The 15,533-nt window shown below is 44.1% G+C and overlaps 1 protein-coding gene across 1 annotated transcript in view; it reads left to right on the forward strand.

The window, feature by feature from the left end:
- LOC142589741 (inactive peptidyl-prolyl cis-trans isomerase FKBP6-like) overlaps window positions 1-15,533 on the forward strand; it is a 49,762-nt gene that overhangs the window by 33,160 nt on the left and 1,069 nt on the right. Inside the window, exons 5-6 of the mRNA XM_075701318.1 lie at window positions 2,300-2,552; window positions 10,353-10,783. Coding sequence (XP_075557433.1) covers window positions 2,300-2,552; window positions 10,353-10,783 — 684 coding nt within the window. The remainder of the gene's footprint in view (window positions 1-2,299; window positions 2,553-10,352; window positions 10,784-15,533) is intronic.

Here is a 15,533-nt window from a genome sequence, read left to right on the forward strand (position 1 = left end):
GACAAGTAGGCCGCCAATGCCAGGCATATGTGCAGTGCCCGTCGGGACCCTGAATACCGCGAGGAGGATAGGTTTGGCATTCAATGCTATACACGTCAATGTAGCAACTACACGTTATCAGTCATGTATAGACTTTACATTTGGTAAAAATCTTTCCAGCATCGTCGTTCAGCTCATGGCCGTCTACCATAGTGACCATAAAGCAGTGATCACTATGGTAATAAAATAAAAGACAGTAGAATCACGATGTCACTTGTATGTGTATTTATTCAATAAATATAGTAATCATCATATATTAAATCAAGCTTCGCTGGTCATCCACCTTCACAGAGTAGAATAGCACTGAATTTTTCGTTGGTCTCCTCTGGTTCTAATTTTATGCAAGCTTCCTTTATCTTCCACATAGATTTGCAAAATATCTGTTGCTTAGTTTTTGCTAAATACGGTATCAATGGCTTCTGTATGATTCAAGGAATGTAGTAAGACCAACTTTATTGCTTTGCCTTACCTAGAACATGGGTTGCAAGGTTTGAATTTGAAATTCTAAAAAATGTTTTTTCGTGACTAACTTTGAAGTCTCGCAACTCATGTTCTAGGTAAGGCAGAGCAATAAGGTTAGTCTTATTGCAATCCTTTAACCATACAGAAGACATTGGTACCGAGCTTAGCGAAATATCAGGAACTAATATTTTGCAAATCTCTGCAGAAGATAATTAAAGGAAGCTTGCATAAAATTAGAAACAGAGAAGATAAACAAATATGAACTGCATATTCCAAATAAGCACATAATATATGCATAAGTTTTCAGCAACATATCTCGAATAATTTTTTTTTTTTTCAAAGACCCACCTCCCTCCCTTTAGTAGAACATTATATGCGTGGAATTACTTTAGTCATATTGCCAAGAATCTGGTCAGTAAAGCTGGTGCAGACTAAGTGTATGAGCCACAATTCCACTGATTTCACATGAACTGCATACGGTGGAGGTGAAAGTATGCACATTAGTTAGCCTTAATTGATGTTTTTCAATCCTGGGGTACTGCACACTGTAACAAAGCTGCTTAAGTGCAGGGCTATTTTGTATAGTTCTAAGTATAGTTCTGCCTCTTTGCTTAGCATTAGGCTGCAGAACCATATTCCCAATCGATTACTTTGCAACACAATTTTTTATGCATCATAATGTCTTGCTTTAGGCACTGTACAGCTACCACTTGGCACCAGATGGCATAGCGAAAGCAGGGATGTGCAAATAGTAATTTTTGCAGCCGAATTGAACAGAGGTGAATTGAGTCAGAGGCGAATTGAATGAAATGATGAATACCTTTTGAATAGCTTTAAGATAAACAGACTTTTTTTTATCATTAGTGTAAAATTATGTTTACATTCTATTTTCACAACTTTAGCACTTTTGTCATTACATTGCACGTTATGACACATGAAGCATACTTGGGTCTCGCTGGAGCATACATGGCTGTCAATTATGAGAATGAAGTTAAAAAAGCCAGTCTAGTGGGCTAGTTAGCATCTGACTATGCGAATATAGGAGTCATCTGCAGTAATAACAAAGTGAAAGAAAAAATTAGATTATTTCTCTAGTTCGAATAGTCATAGCTGAAGGTATCACTATTAGACGAAACAATGCTACAATGAAGCATATGAAGATTTATTCTGAATAGAGAGAGTGCAGGTGCAGCATCCATAAGTAGAACAAAACAATACCCACTTCATGCCGTCTGATTACACAAGACTCGTTATAGAATCTGCGACAACATCCAAAAATATTGGTATACGTTAGGTGCATCTTCTGCTGAATGATAGCTTGATAACGGTGATATTCTGGGGATCAATTGTCACTGGCAAAAGAGCGAAATAATGTACCCATGACAATAGTGTGTTTCTGGCCTTCTAACAGCAATGTCACAGCATCCGTGGAGTGATTTTTGAAAAGTCACTTGAGATTGAGAACTTGGAATTTGAAACCACAGCAAAGCATGCTGAACATGCTGTGTGGCTAGCATTTCTTCTACAGTCTGTCATCTGTTACACTACTATAGACAAAGTCTCTGCCACAAGTGGCAATTGTTTTTTGAGGTCATCACATCTCTGTTGCCCATTCTGGTCGTGTGTTCAGAACATTACTAATGCCAATAGAGAGTCACCTGCCTGAAAGGTATGTTTCATGGCATCTTCCTCCATCATTGAGCCTATTGGTATACTCTGCAACTGATATCTCTGAAAGTGGTAAATTGGGAATACATCTTAAAAGTGCTTCTTGGAAACATTGGACTGTTGTTTGCAGGCTGGATGACATGATCATACCTGGGCTCTCCCAAGCAGTGGCAACCATGCGAAAGGGGGAAATTGCACGATTTCTTGTGGCACCACAGTATGCATTTGGCCGTATGGGCTGTCCACCACGCATTCCAGCCAACGCTACCATCCTATACGAAGTGGAACTGCAGTTTATAGTTAGTGCCAAGGATGAACTTGAGCTGAAGAGCTTCATGCAGGATGGAGACGAGCGACGCATGCCCTTCACTGAACTTCTCGAAGTAAGTATTTGAGTGAACAGGGCACATTTTCTGTCTTCACTCTTTTGCAAAAAATATATTTGGCCTGAAATCGAAAGTTGAGCAACCTATGAAGCAAAAAAAAAAGTGTGTGCATAAATTTTTTTTGTAGCTCAAAAGCAGTTTGCGGTGCATGTTCTTGAATGGAGCTCTATGTTTGTGTTGCTTCTGGTACCTATGTCTCATACTAAGATAAGTTAATATACTGTTTCTAGAATTTTAGTACCTGCTGCATCATCACTGAATTTTAATGTGGCAGCTTTTCACCTTTGGAGCCATGAGGTTTGTATTTGAGCTCCCACTTTGGCTGACAAAAGTGGTTTATACATGTGCAACTTTTCAGAGTCCTTGAATGATGTGCATGTGCCATGTGCTGTGTTGACGCCTTGTCAGAGCACAAGGCATAGTGTACATGTGCAAAGCAGAAACTTGCTGTCTTCACTGATTCATGAAGAGTGCATTGATCTGAGTACAATAACTGAGCCCAAAAGGTGTTAAAAGGCAATCTACAGACAGAAATGTTTGGCAAAACTTAGGTACTGTGTTGTGTTGGCAATGGCAGTGGATCTAATTTAGCTGCTGTTTTTCACAGCACTGTTGTGTGTGAACTGTTACTGGCCTTTTCCAAATATCTCAAAAACATTTAACATAGGCAAAATGTATGCACAGCAACACGTAGAGGCTATACCTCACAGTGCCATTTGTCCCCATTCATAGTTTACTTGTTCACATTGTCTAGCATGGACGAGTCCAGTGCATTATTCCCAAAACCTGACCCATTTAGCTTAAGGCATCATAGCCTGGAGTGTACAGTAAACTGTGGCCCTTACTAAAATCTGTATCAGCAGTTGTCATTGTTTTTTAATTCTTCCCTAAGTATCTCTTCGCTGCTTACATAATAAACGCCGCTCCCAACATGTAGTAGGCCAGAGCACATCAAGAGCTCACCACGGTGTCCGCTGTTTCTCATTTTATCTTTCATAACCCATAGCCATCTAGACATAATATGATGTCAGAAGTAATGCAACTTAGCAGCTCTTCGGCGCCTCAGTGACACGGCACCTTAGTATTAAAGGGACACTAAAGGTTACTATTAAGTCAACGTGGACTGTTGAAATATCATCACAGAAACCTCGAAACGCTTGTTTCGTGCCAGGGAGAGACTTATTTTAAGAGAAAATGCGTTCTGAAGCGTCCGCGTACCTCTAGCGCAGTTCAAATCGCCCGCCCTCCGATCGAGGAGTACTGACATCATGGTCTCATAGTGACGTTGCCCCATCGGTGAGTAGAACGGCGTCCGCAGACGGCGCTACGGCTTTTCTGCGCAAAACGCGAACGCGCGGCCAGAAACAGAGCCAAGACAGAGCCGACAGCAGAGCGAAAGCGGGAGTATGGTGGCTAGCGGAAGGAGAAACGAATTACGTCCCACATTACGTCCCACGGCACACGGAGAGTCCGTTTTCGTTAAACTATAGGCTGCGGCGAGCTCGCAGCGTGGTCGGCGTGGTCTATGAGAAGCGACGAGCCTTTTCGCATTCGCAACAGGGAATAAAAATGTGCGAATCGACGCAAAACTCGGCCTAGAAACGTGCTTCGGCACAGCCAGGGCTCAATACGACCCAAGCTGGCACGACCCAGATGTCGTTTCCCGCGCCGCCACCAGGCGCCGCTACTATACCTCATTGCTCCAGCGCAAGACGCCCATAAGCTGGTACTTCATTCTATGACACTAACTTCGACGCTCGTCGCAATGGACCCTGACACCGACAGATTGGCTCGCGATGGTGGGCTCAACTTCAGCGATTTGAGCACCGACGAGCGCGACCTGCTGCTGAGGGCTCGCACTGCCGGCGTCGTTGCGTACTACGACGGCGGCCTCGACACCGGCTCTCCGGAGCGGGAAAGCAACGAGGGCTTCCCACGACATCACATGGACGTGGCATTCTCGCTGCTTGTTCCAAATGAAAGTTTCGTGAACCAGCAGAACCCTCACAGCACGACGCGATAACGAAACTACTGAAACTCCAAAGTGTGCGCGGCGCAGAGTCGAGCGCGCAGAGTCGAGCGAAAACGAAACCTTTCGAACACCCATATTACTGAAGGGTAACGTCAAAATGTTATTTTTTCTTAGAATCGAATAGACGTAGACAAGTAGCATTTTCTTCCGTCTTATAATCGAATGAAATGATATTTTTAATACGAGTAGTTGAGTATTAGTAACACAAATTATGAGGAGTCCTTTCGTCATCGGGCTAGTACCGGAATGTCGCTGGGGGGTCTCAAATCGTGTCATGCATTTACCTCAATTTCTCGGTTACTAAAGCTCTGTTCGCGATTATATTGACGCCTTAGACGTTCTAGAACATTGCTCTACCACTTTAACTTGAGTTTCTGGTAACCTTTAGTGTCCCTTTAAGCATGGCACTCCTGCTCATTCAGCCACCTAAGCATTTCGAGCCGGACATCAATCCTGCAGAAGCGTGGTAGGACTGGAAAGTGTATCAGCTTCATGAAACAGCGTGCGAATACAGCGCAAAGCCAGAAGCAACAAGGCGAACACTGCTGCTTCACATAATGGTCCCAACAGCACAGAAAATCATGGAGACATTCCATTTTCCTTCCTCGGCCAAATGTGAGCAGAGAACCGACATGGTAGCAGCAATTCTTGCACAGTTCGACGAGAGATACCGTCCGTACAAAAACTTGACGCTAGCAACAGAATCTTCAACATCATGTGTCAGAAAAAAAAAACAGCCGATTGACAGGTCCATTGCTGAACTTCAGCATCAAGCAGCAAGGTATGACTTTGGTGACAAGCATGATTGCCTTCTAGGGGACAGGATCATCATCAGCATTCGTGATGCAGCACTACAAGAGAGGCTGTTCCGCTAGAGGGACTTGACTCTGGAGAAAATCGTCGCTATGTTTAAAGCTGCGGAAATTTCCAAGCAGCCTGTCTTCACTAGCAACGACTGCAGGTGCACAAGAAGCGACTGGACAATTTTAACAGAAAAGGCAAGCGATTTTGACAAGCTGACAAGCAACAGCTGAGAAGACAACCAATGTTTCATGGAAGTAACAGTCATCCCAAAGAAACAGTGCTTCAGCATACATGCGGCAGGTGTGGAACCATACATGAGCCCCGACAGTGTCCCGTCTTCGGCTCTACTTGCTACGCATGGGGGAAGTTCTGACACTATGTGGGTGGTTGCCGTCAGAAGCAACAAACAATGCAGAGAAAAGTTTGGATGCTTGGTGCCAACCAAGGTGATGACTCCAACCAGGAATTCTTCTTAGGAAGCCTTACAGTGGACATTGTAGAAAGTGCATCATCAGACTGTTTCAAAAGGGTCGATGTGAATGGACACGATGTGAACTTAAAATTTGACACAGGGTCTGATGTGAACATTCTCCCTGAACAGCTAGTGTTGAAATGGAAGCCTCAACCAACTGTGACAACAAAAGCTAAGGTCACAACCTACCTAGGTCAGCAACTCAACATTGAATATGAGTGTGAGCTCTCTTGCTCAGTGAAAAACAAGCACAGCTTTCTAAAATTCTTGCTGGTCAAAGAAAGGCTCAAGCTCACACTTGGAGTAGCTGCATGCGCATCACTAAACTTGGTGCAAAGAGTTGGGAACATCAAAGCAGTAGAAGAGGTGTGCCCTCCAGCTTTTCAGCAGCTTGAAGCCGTGCTTCGAGAATGTCCTGATCTGTTTAACGGCATTGGCAAGCTACCAGGAGAGTACAGCATAAACGTCCAGCCAGACACAAAGCCTACAGTTACTGCCCCTGGCTGTGTGCCAAGTGGACTAGAAAAAACTGTTACAGCTGAGCTTAAATGAATGGAACAAAATGCCATAGTCAAGCGTGTGATGGAACCAACAGACTGGGTGCATCCTATTGTCATTATCACCAAGAAAGATGGGAAGTTTACATATATGTCTATACCCAAGGAACTTAAATGCAGCAGTGAAGCGACATCACTATCACATTCCAGTTCCCGAAGGTGACTAAGTGAGTGCGCAGTGTTCCCGTTTGTATGCTGAAAGCACTTTTTGACAGCTATTGCTTGACAAAAAACAGCTTGTATTAATGCACAGTTGCCACACTTTGGAGACGCTATAGGTTCCTCCGGGTACCATTTGGCCTCGGTACAGCCCCTGAACCTTTACAGAAAGCAGGTGACAGCATCTTTGAATGTCAAGGCCTTGTAACGCCATACTTTGATGATATTTTGGTTGCATCAAGAACACTTTATGAAAATGTAGCTCACTTGCATAACGTACTCAGCATAGCACAAGCTAACAACCTCAAACTGAACTATGACAAACTCGAACTGGGTTTGCCATCAGTCGCCTACCTAGGACATCAGTTCACACAGCAGGGCATCACCCCTGATCCCAGCGACGTCAAGGCCATCAATGCTATACTAGCACCAACTAGCAAAGCTGAGTGTCTTTGCTTTCTGGGAATGGCAACATGCCTCATGAAGTTCGTCCAGAATTTCTCAAAGGCCGTCAATGCTATACCGGCACCAACTAGCAAAGCTGAGCGTCTTTGCTTTCTGGGAATGGCAACATGCCTCATGAAGTTCGTCCAGAATTTTTCACCTAAGAAGCCCCTTCGAGAACTGAGTCTGATGTTGCATGGCACTGGATTCCTAAGATATCAGATGGATTCAACGAGATCAAGAGCAAGCTGACAACAGCACCAGTGTTGCACTACATCGACTATGTGTAGTCTATTGCCATATCCACAGATGCAAGTGCCTATGGAATTGACAGCGTCCTCCTTCAGGATGGACACCCAGTAGCCTATGCATCTGCAGCAGTCATGCCAGCACAGCGGCGCTGTGCGCAAATTGCAAGCTGACAACAGCACCAGTGTTGCACTACTTCGGCCCTGTGTAGTCTATTGCCGTATCCACTGATGCAAGTGCCTATGGAATTGACAGCATCCTCCTTCAGGATGGACACCCAGTAGCCTATGCATCTGCAGCACTCGTGCCAGCACAGCAGCGCTGTGCACAAATTGAGAAGGAACTGTTAGCTGTAGTGCTATCCCACGAACAGTTTCACTATTATATCCGGGGTCGCAGCATTGTGGTTGAGACTGATCACAAACCTCTCATTGGTCTTCAGTGTAAGGACTTCCACAGTATCTCCTAGGCTACAATGCCTACTTAGACTCTAACACTACACTGTGAAGTTGGTGTGCGAACGTGGTAAACACCTGACAGTTGCAGACATCCTGTCTTGAGCGCCTGATCTAGCAGAGACCATTAAGACTTCGGACCAAGAGTATAAGGTTCTAGCCTATACATTGGTGCAAGCATCAACTCCAAAGCCATCTGAGATAAGACACTGCACAGCCACTGATAGTGCACTCCAAGGTGTAGCCTCGTACATGCAGAAAGGCTGGCCTGACAAGATCTCAAAAGTTTCCCCAACAGTGAAGCCCTACTATTTAATCAAAAGCGAAGTGTACACAACTGATTGCTTTCTCTGTTATGGTGAACGGCTTGTTGTGCCCCAGGCATGCCTAAAGGATGTACTCCCAACTTCCACATGACCGATCAAGGCATAGTCTCATGTAAGAATACCGCTCGCCAGAGTGTCTACTGGCCCAGAATAAGCCAGGACATTCAGCAGGTGATATCTAACTGCGAGGTCTGCCAATGCCATCAGCGAGCTAACCAGCGAGAACCACTCCTTGACAGAGAACTACTGACATGTCCATGGGAGAAAATGGCAGTGGGCCTTTTCCACCACAATGGTGCTACTTATTTGCTTTTAGTCAACTACTATTCTAAGTTTGTGGAGGTCAAGAAGATGTCAACAACTTCAGCCTCGTCTGTCATCGTAGTGCTCAAGAATATGTATGCACGCTTTGGCATACCTTCAGAAGTCATGAGTGATCAAGTCCCTTCATTCAATTCCGCTAGGTTCATAAACTTCAAGTAATGGGACATTGTCTACAAACCCACATCACCTATTTTCCCTCGCTAAAATGGGCAGTCAAAAGCACTGTCCAAAGGCAAGGAACTCTTAGTGGTGCTGATGAACCATAAAGCAAATCCAGTGAATGGCCTCCTGACCCCAGCAAAGATGCTTATGGGAAGGATAAGAATGTTTATTCCAGCCCATCCCAGTAATTTGTTACAGCACTACCCGCATAAGGTGCTCTCCAGAGAAAGCTTCAAACAAGGCAGCAGGCACAGCACAAGCACGCTGACCAGTGTGCTTGAAATTTGCCTCTGTTAGACAAGAACCTGCGGGTGTGGTTTTCGCATGGAAAAAAATGGGAGAAAGCAGTCATAACGCAGGTAGGCCCAGAGCCGCAGAAGCATACTATTAGAGCAGCCAGTGATCAAGTGTACATGCGCAACCGACCACCTACGAGTGCAATGCTACTTGGATCCCTAGGCAACACTTGAATACTACTATCCTGTTGAGTCAACAATAGAATATGAGGCACGCCATTCCTCACACCCAAGAGCTCTGCCTAACTGTACCTCATACCCGAGAACCGTGCAATCGCAAGAACTCCCAAAGAAGATATGCTTGAAAAGTCCAGTGAGAATTCCTTCGAGGTTCCTCGTGTAGTAATCTGATTTTATTTTATTTTAATTTTTTTTTGCCAGTAGTATGACGGCGTGTTAGGTAATTGCTAACGCCCCCCAGGTATCTGTTCGCTGCTTACATAATGAACACCACTCCCAACATAGAGTAGACCAGAGCATGTCAACCTCTCACCATGGCGTCCGATGTCTCTCGTCTCATCTTTCATTATCCATAGCCATCCAGATATAACTGTCATGTCTGAGATTCTACTGTACTACCTTTCTTAGAAGTTTGTGTGCATGTAGTGTTCATTCATTGCCTAGTATCAGCTAATAGAATATTTTTGCAATACTTGTTCATGTTATTTTTATGGGGTTATTGGGCGTTCATACTACATTCAAACAAATGTACACCCTTTGGTGTGTATACTTGCCACACAACAATAATTGTCATCTGTCTTGCTTGCGTTTCCTTTATTGAAAACGCTGCACTCGCTACATTCCTGTTGAGAATGCTCTGTCATGCTGATAACGCACATGCCATTTGTGACTTGGAAGTACTGGGCTCACAGCATTCAAGAAAGGAAATGCAGACAAAACAGATGACGTTTATTGCTGTGCGACAAGATAGGACACAAAGGGTGTAATTTTGCTTAAGAGTGTACCTGAGAGTGCTTAGAAAAGTGCAACCAAAATGTTAGGTTGGAAAGGCTGCACCTCTGAAGCATGCTGTGCCAGTCCACATTTCCCGTGCCATTGCTTCATAAGGGAAAAAGTTCCAGAAAAATCTTCAGAGCAGATTTGCACTCTTGTTTATTGAATAGAGATCCTCAACACTTTCAGTTGAGTTCCCTTAATTTGCGTGTGTTAATTTGCATACCTATGTTTAAAATGTCATAAAAGCATAGTTATAACAGGCTTGCATAGTTTCAACTTGAAAAACTATATAACTGGAACCAGTGAGTGTATTGTAGACAAGACACATTGAAGTATACATTCGTGCATGTTGCTGCAGTGGCATAGGCAGAGTTATGGGCCTAACCCTTCCCCTCAAAATTCTCAGGTTAATGTGAGTAAATATAAGGATGTAGTATAGCATTAAATAACCCACTTGGAGCTATGCAATTTTTTAAAAGAGGGTGTCAAATTGGTTTCTAGTTTATTTTTTAATGGTTGTTTCATTTTTAGTGTATTACTCTCTTTTCCTCTTGTTTCAGAGGTGTATTGCCAAAAGGCGAATTGGCAACACCTTCTTTGAGCAGGGTGAACATCACCATGCAATCAGGAGCTACATGTCTGCTATAAGAGCCTTGGAAGATGCACGGACAAGCAATGAGGCAGAAGACAACGAACGTTCCGAAGTGCTGCTTATGCTTTACAACAATGTCTCACTGTGTTTCATCAAGACAGGCAAAGCAGAGGCAGCTATTACGTATGGGAAGCGAGCACTGCTGAGCCATCCTGACGATGCTCGTGCTCTCTACCGAGTTGGTGTAGGGCTCAAGATGACTGGTGAATTTGATAGTGCTGCTAAATACCTGCGGAAGGCTCTCCAAAAGCAACCAAACTCAACACATGTTGCACAACAGCTGCGCGACATAGACTGTTTGAAAAGGCAGCTCTTCACTAAAGAGAGTGACATGTGCAGGTAACTCACCACCATTTTTCCAAGCAGTGGCAGCTAAATCTAGTGTCTTTTGCAAACCATTGAAGCAGGCATATATAGCCCTTTCAGGTGCTGTGTGCACAATCATGTACGCCAAGCTACACATCATTTCACAAGTTGTTTACAGCACTGTCGGAAGCTCAGGACTCCTCCCTCGAGGTGTTTTCATCCGCACCGCATCGTCTGCTCAGTGGCTGTTGAATTTGCTATATACGATGTGCATGCGCAAAAGCCCTAATATGTCACGTATGGCTGTATGATGTACCAAGCAAAAACAAATCTCCAATCCCGCCCCGTTCAGCAAACGGCTACTCCTGGAACTATATTCCACTGCGCAAGGATATTGCCTGTGTATGCCTCATACCTGCAGCAGTGCTGCAAACTACTTGCGAGGAGTATTGTGCATCAAAAGCAAAAACAGTGATGTAAATGTCTCGCATACAACTTGAGACACTTCTGATTTGACCTGTACTGTAAGTTTGGAAATGTGTGAAGTGTTTTAGTGAGACAAGTTGGAAAGCTGATGGCTGAGTGTTTTACTCTTGGTTTCAGTATGTTATCACATAGTAGGTTCACTTCTTTCGTTGTTTTTCACAATGTTTTACATCAGTTATATCTTTCAAGTGGCTAGACAGGTGCTTACGACGCATGGTAGAGATGAAATGTCTAGTTGATGTTTTCTTATCAGACATTCTGTCACTAGTACTCAACAACTCATTGCAAAAATCATCCTTGTATTGTATTATAAGACGAAGTAAAATGCTACTTGTCCGGTTCTGTTAAATTTTTAGAAAAAAGAACTAATTGAATTAGCTGTTGACAACGACGCGGGCGGTCCAAAGGTTTTATTTTCGCTCAACTCTGCGCTGCCCACGCTTTTGCATTTCAGTAGTTTCGTTATCGCGTAATGCTGTGCTGGTTCTGCTGGCTCGTGAAACTTGCACAAACTGCAAGTAGCAAAGAATTCGACTTCCATGTGATGTCGCGGGATGCCCATCGGTCTACGCCACTTGACCAAAAAGCAGCTGCAGCGGCGAATCCACCGCTCTGTCTTGGCTCGGTACCGCCGTCTGTTGGGTGCCGCTTTACTCACCAATGGCAGCAAAAAGCGGTGATGGCGTATGCAACGTCACCACTCGCCCGGTTGGGTGGCGGAAGATTTGAAATTTCGAAAAAGGTATTCGGGTCTTTCAGATGCAATTTTCTCGTAAACTAAGTCTTTTGTTGGCACGAAACTAGCATTGCGAGGTTTCTGGAATGGTATTTAAACAGTCCACGTTGACTTAGTTTTTGCCTTTAGTGACCCTTTAAAGGGCCCCTGCACCAAGTCTGGCCATTTTGAGCTGACAAGTGCCGTGCATACTATGCGCACTAACAATTGTGTCTGCTAAGTATTACATCGCTATGCACCGTGGAAAGAGCTGAAATTTAAACCGAACGCTGTCTGCCCTTCTCCTCATGGGTACCGTGTTCCCAGTTGGAGAGCGGACATAATTGCACAAGTACGCCTACGTACATCGTACTGCTGTGACGTCACTCGTAGTGACACGTGACTTCGAGAATTATTCAAGGCAAGGTTCGTTATTTGTGTAATCTGTTGCTTCAATTGACAAATTAAAGTTTAGAGAAGTAATAAAACACACAAACCGAATGTCCGTGTGTTCTTGTTCTACTTCGCACCACTGCAAGAGAGATGTACTTCCGTTTCGTCTGCATGTTCCCATGTCGTGCAGTCGCGTGCGCAGACAACGAAAGTATGTTATTTTCTACAATGTTCGATCGTGCGATCATGCTCTATGATCCGCTTGCATCTTCCTCAGTATTCACGTAGCATTGGCTTATACCACTAGTAAGGCGTTCTCATGCACAGCATGCAAAATTGCGTGCTGCACGAAACGAGACAAACGGAACAGCTCGCACGCGACTCCGTCAGCGGAAGTGCACCGCACAGCAAAAAAAGCAACGGAAAAAAAAAAAATGAAGGCAGGCCCGTGATGTATGCGTCACACAATCCTCGGGCTCCGGTATAGCAGATTGCAGGGAAAGAATTTCGCTTTCAGAGGCTAGACCGGGCAAGTGGAAAGAGTGTCTCACTTGGCAGTGGCCCTCGCCTCCTGAAATCATGGGTTTGCAGCACTGAAATATTTCTATCTCGGGTATCAATGAACCAATTAAAAAAACTCTCACAGCAGAATGCTCCCTAGAGGGCACGTAACAACCTCCAGCGTATAACTGAAATTTGCTATGTGGCCTAGTCAGGGGCCCTTTAAGGGCAGTAAAAGACATGCATTCATTTTTTCGAACTGCCCGATTCGGACGTTTTCGCGGCCCCTAGGGAGTTCGAAAAATTGGACATTGACTGTACAACTGACTAAGAGAATGCTTCAAATGGTCCATGGAGCGAACACGTGGCGAAAGGACGAAAACAAAAACGACCTACGCATTGAGGAATGAACGGGAAAGGAAGTGACCTGCAGCTTCTTTGGAGGAGCTTGAGCTCAAAAAACAAAATGTTGGCTGACGGCAAGATGCAGGTGTCCCTCATCCAAACCAAAATAAACTCTTTAAAGCAGTGAAACACAACACTGAGGCGTTGTGCGTGGGCTGAGAGTATGTCAGGACAGTTGAGGTTTACTTACCAACTGTTGAAAGAGAATCTCACTTCTCACAAATTTCAGGCTTCATACCAATGAGCTTGCTATCATTAGACAGAAATTGCTGATATTCGAAAATATTTGCTTCTGTATGCATGTGTGAGTTCTGTCTCGTTATCAGCAGTGCTGTCGGGCAGGAATTATTGGATGTTAAGTTTTCTATGATCATATTTTCTTTTTCCATGGTTCCCTAAATAATGTAGCAACAGGATCTTGCTGCAAAAAAAACAAATGCAAGGCTACTTCAAGGTGCATAATTGCTTGCACTTTATTCCCATGTTTATTATGCACCCTGTGCTCAAGTTATAGCAAGAGCCTTTTTTTTTTTACTTGAGTGATATTGATGGTGGTGCTTTCTTGTGCTGTATAGAGTTTAACCACATTAATTTGAACCCAACTAATTCAAGCTTACGGCTCATTTGAACTGCGTCGGTGATCTTGTCAAAATAGTGTATTTAAATGTGCAAAAATGATTTGTAATTTGAATGCATGTTTGTGACGGTTAATTTTAACATACTGTGCTGCCGACTACGCTCTCAGCAGTGTGCCAATTCATGTGGCGGCACTTCTGATGCGGTGGTGCGACCACGCGTTGGCTGCTGCTCTTGTCTCTCATTGCAAGTACTGTCTTTTGGCGCATATAACCTGCACCGAAAATTCAAACTATTTGACAGTAAAGTCGGGGTGTGGGTTATACGCAAATTCTGCCTTGAGGTATGGCTTCACAGCAGCGAAAATTTTGCCTAGAAGTGTGGATTCACGACAATGTCGCTTGTGCTGCTGTGAAGCCTCACTTCTGGAACTCATCATACATCTGTTAGCTCAATGCACATGCGTCGCCCAACGCAGTGCTGCACGCAAGTCCTACATTCAATGAGCATCATTTAACTTGAACTGAAATTTGAACATACCCTATTGCCAGGCCCTTTTTAGTTAGAATTATCAAGATTCGACTGTATTTACAATTGGAAAGGGAAAGACTAGATCGTTGACCAGATTAACCATTAACACCATAACTTTAATTCAGATTCATTATAGTGCATTTCGTTGGCTTTAAATCTACTTATGTGCATGTTCCTAGGAAAAAACAGGTTAAAAATGAGCCTGTTTGTATTTTCTACACTCCCAGTGATGTAATTTGAGCCGATTGTGAGTGGGGTGCTATTGGAGCTGTGGAATGCCTTAGGCTTGGCTGGGCTTCATAACATAACTGATCTGCTTGACTTGCCTGCACTTTTTTCAGGAGTTGATTGCGCTGTTCCATGCTCATGCAGTGCCAGTTCACAAGTACAGCCACAGTGTGACACTAAAGCTTTCTGGAAACTAATGCGAAAGTGCCGACGTTGTGCCGGTCTTCTGCATTCTCCTCTTGTGCCTTTCATTGCTGGTGTTGACCTGCATGTGCTGTGATTGTATTACGAATGCCTACTTTTGTCAAATTTGCAGCTGCCGTGCAGTCTCTGCCAGCAATCCCACAGCAAAATTGAGCAGTATAACGGTCTAGTTGCAATGGAAAAAAAATCTTATACCTCGATATTGCGAAGAGGTAGTAAGAAAATATTTTGAATTCGAGTTCAAGCTTCTTTTCTGCCTGTCTTGGGACACATTCAAAGGCCACATACAAATACTGGCTTCTCTTGTGGACATGGATACCAGTGTTGCCCATTAATGACGCAATTTCTGTCAGCACGCCATTCAGCAGCATGGCCATATTTCTTGCAGCATTGTCTGCTGCCATGGCGCCAGAGAAATTGTCTGCTGCTCCGGCGCTGCACAATTCTGGCACTGAGAATTGCAGTAGTGCAGAAAGTTCAGGAACTGAGCCCGAACTTTACCTGCACTTTTTGGAACAAACAACGTTGTATGGAGAGTGCCACACTTGCACTGATGTGACGTGCAGCACTGCCTGAACAAGTTCATGTAGTGCAGGCATATGAGCATGCCTATTGTCAGCTAATTAGTGTCGACCAAATGTAGGTGGACGAGGATATGCTTGCATGCAAAGCATTCAGCACAGGCTCTCTTGGCAATATATGGGAAGCTAGCATCGAAAATGGAGTGCTTTTTTTGCATGCAAA

The sequence above is a fragment of the Dermacentor variabilis genome, chromosome 1 (assembly GCF_050947875.1).
Source record: "Dermacentor variabilis isolate Ectoservices chromosome 1, ASM5094787v1, whole genome shotgun sequence".
Lineage (NCBI taxonomy): Eukaryota > Metazoa > Arthropoda > Arachnida > Ixodida > Ixodidae > Dermacentor > Dermacentor variabilis.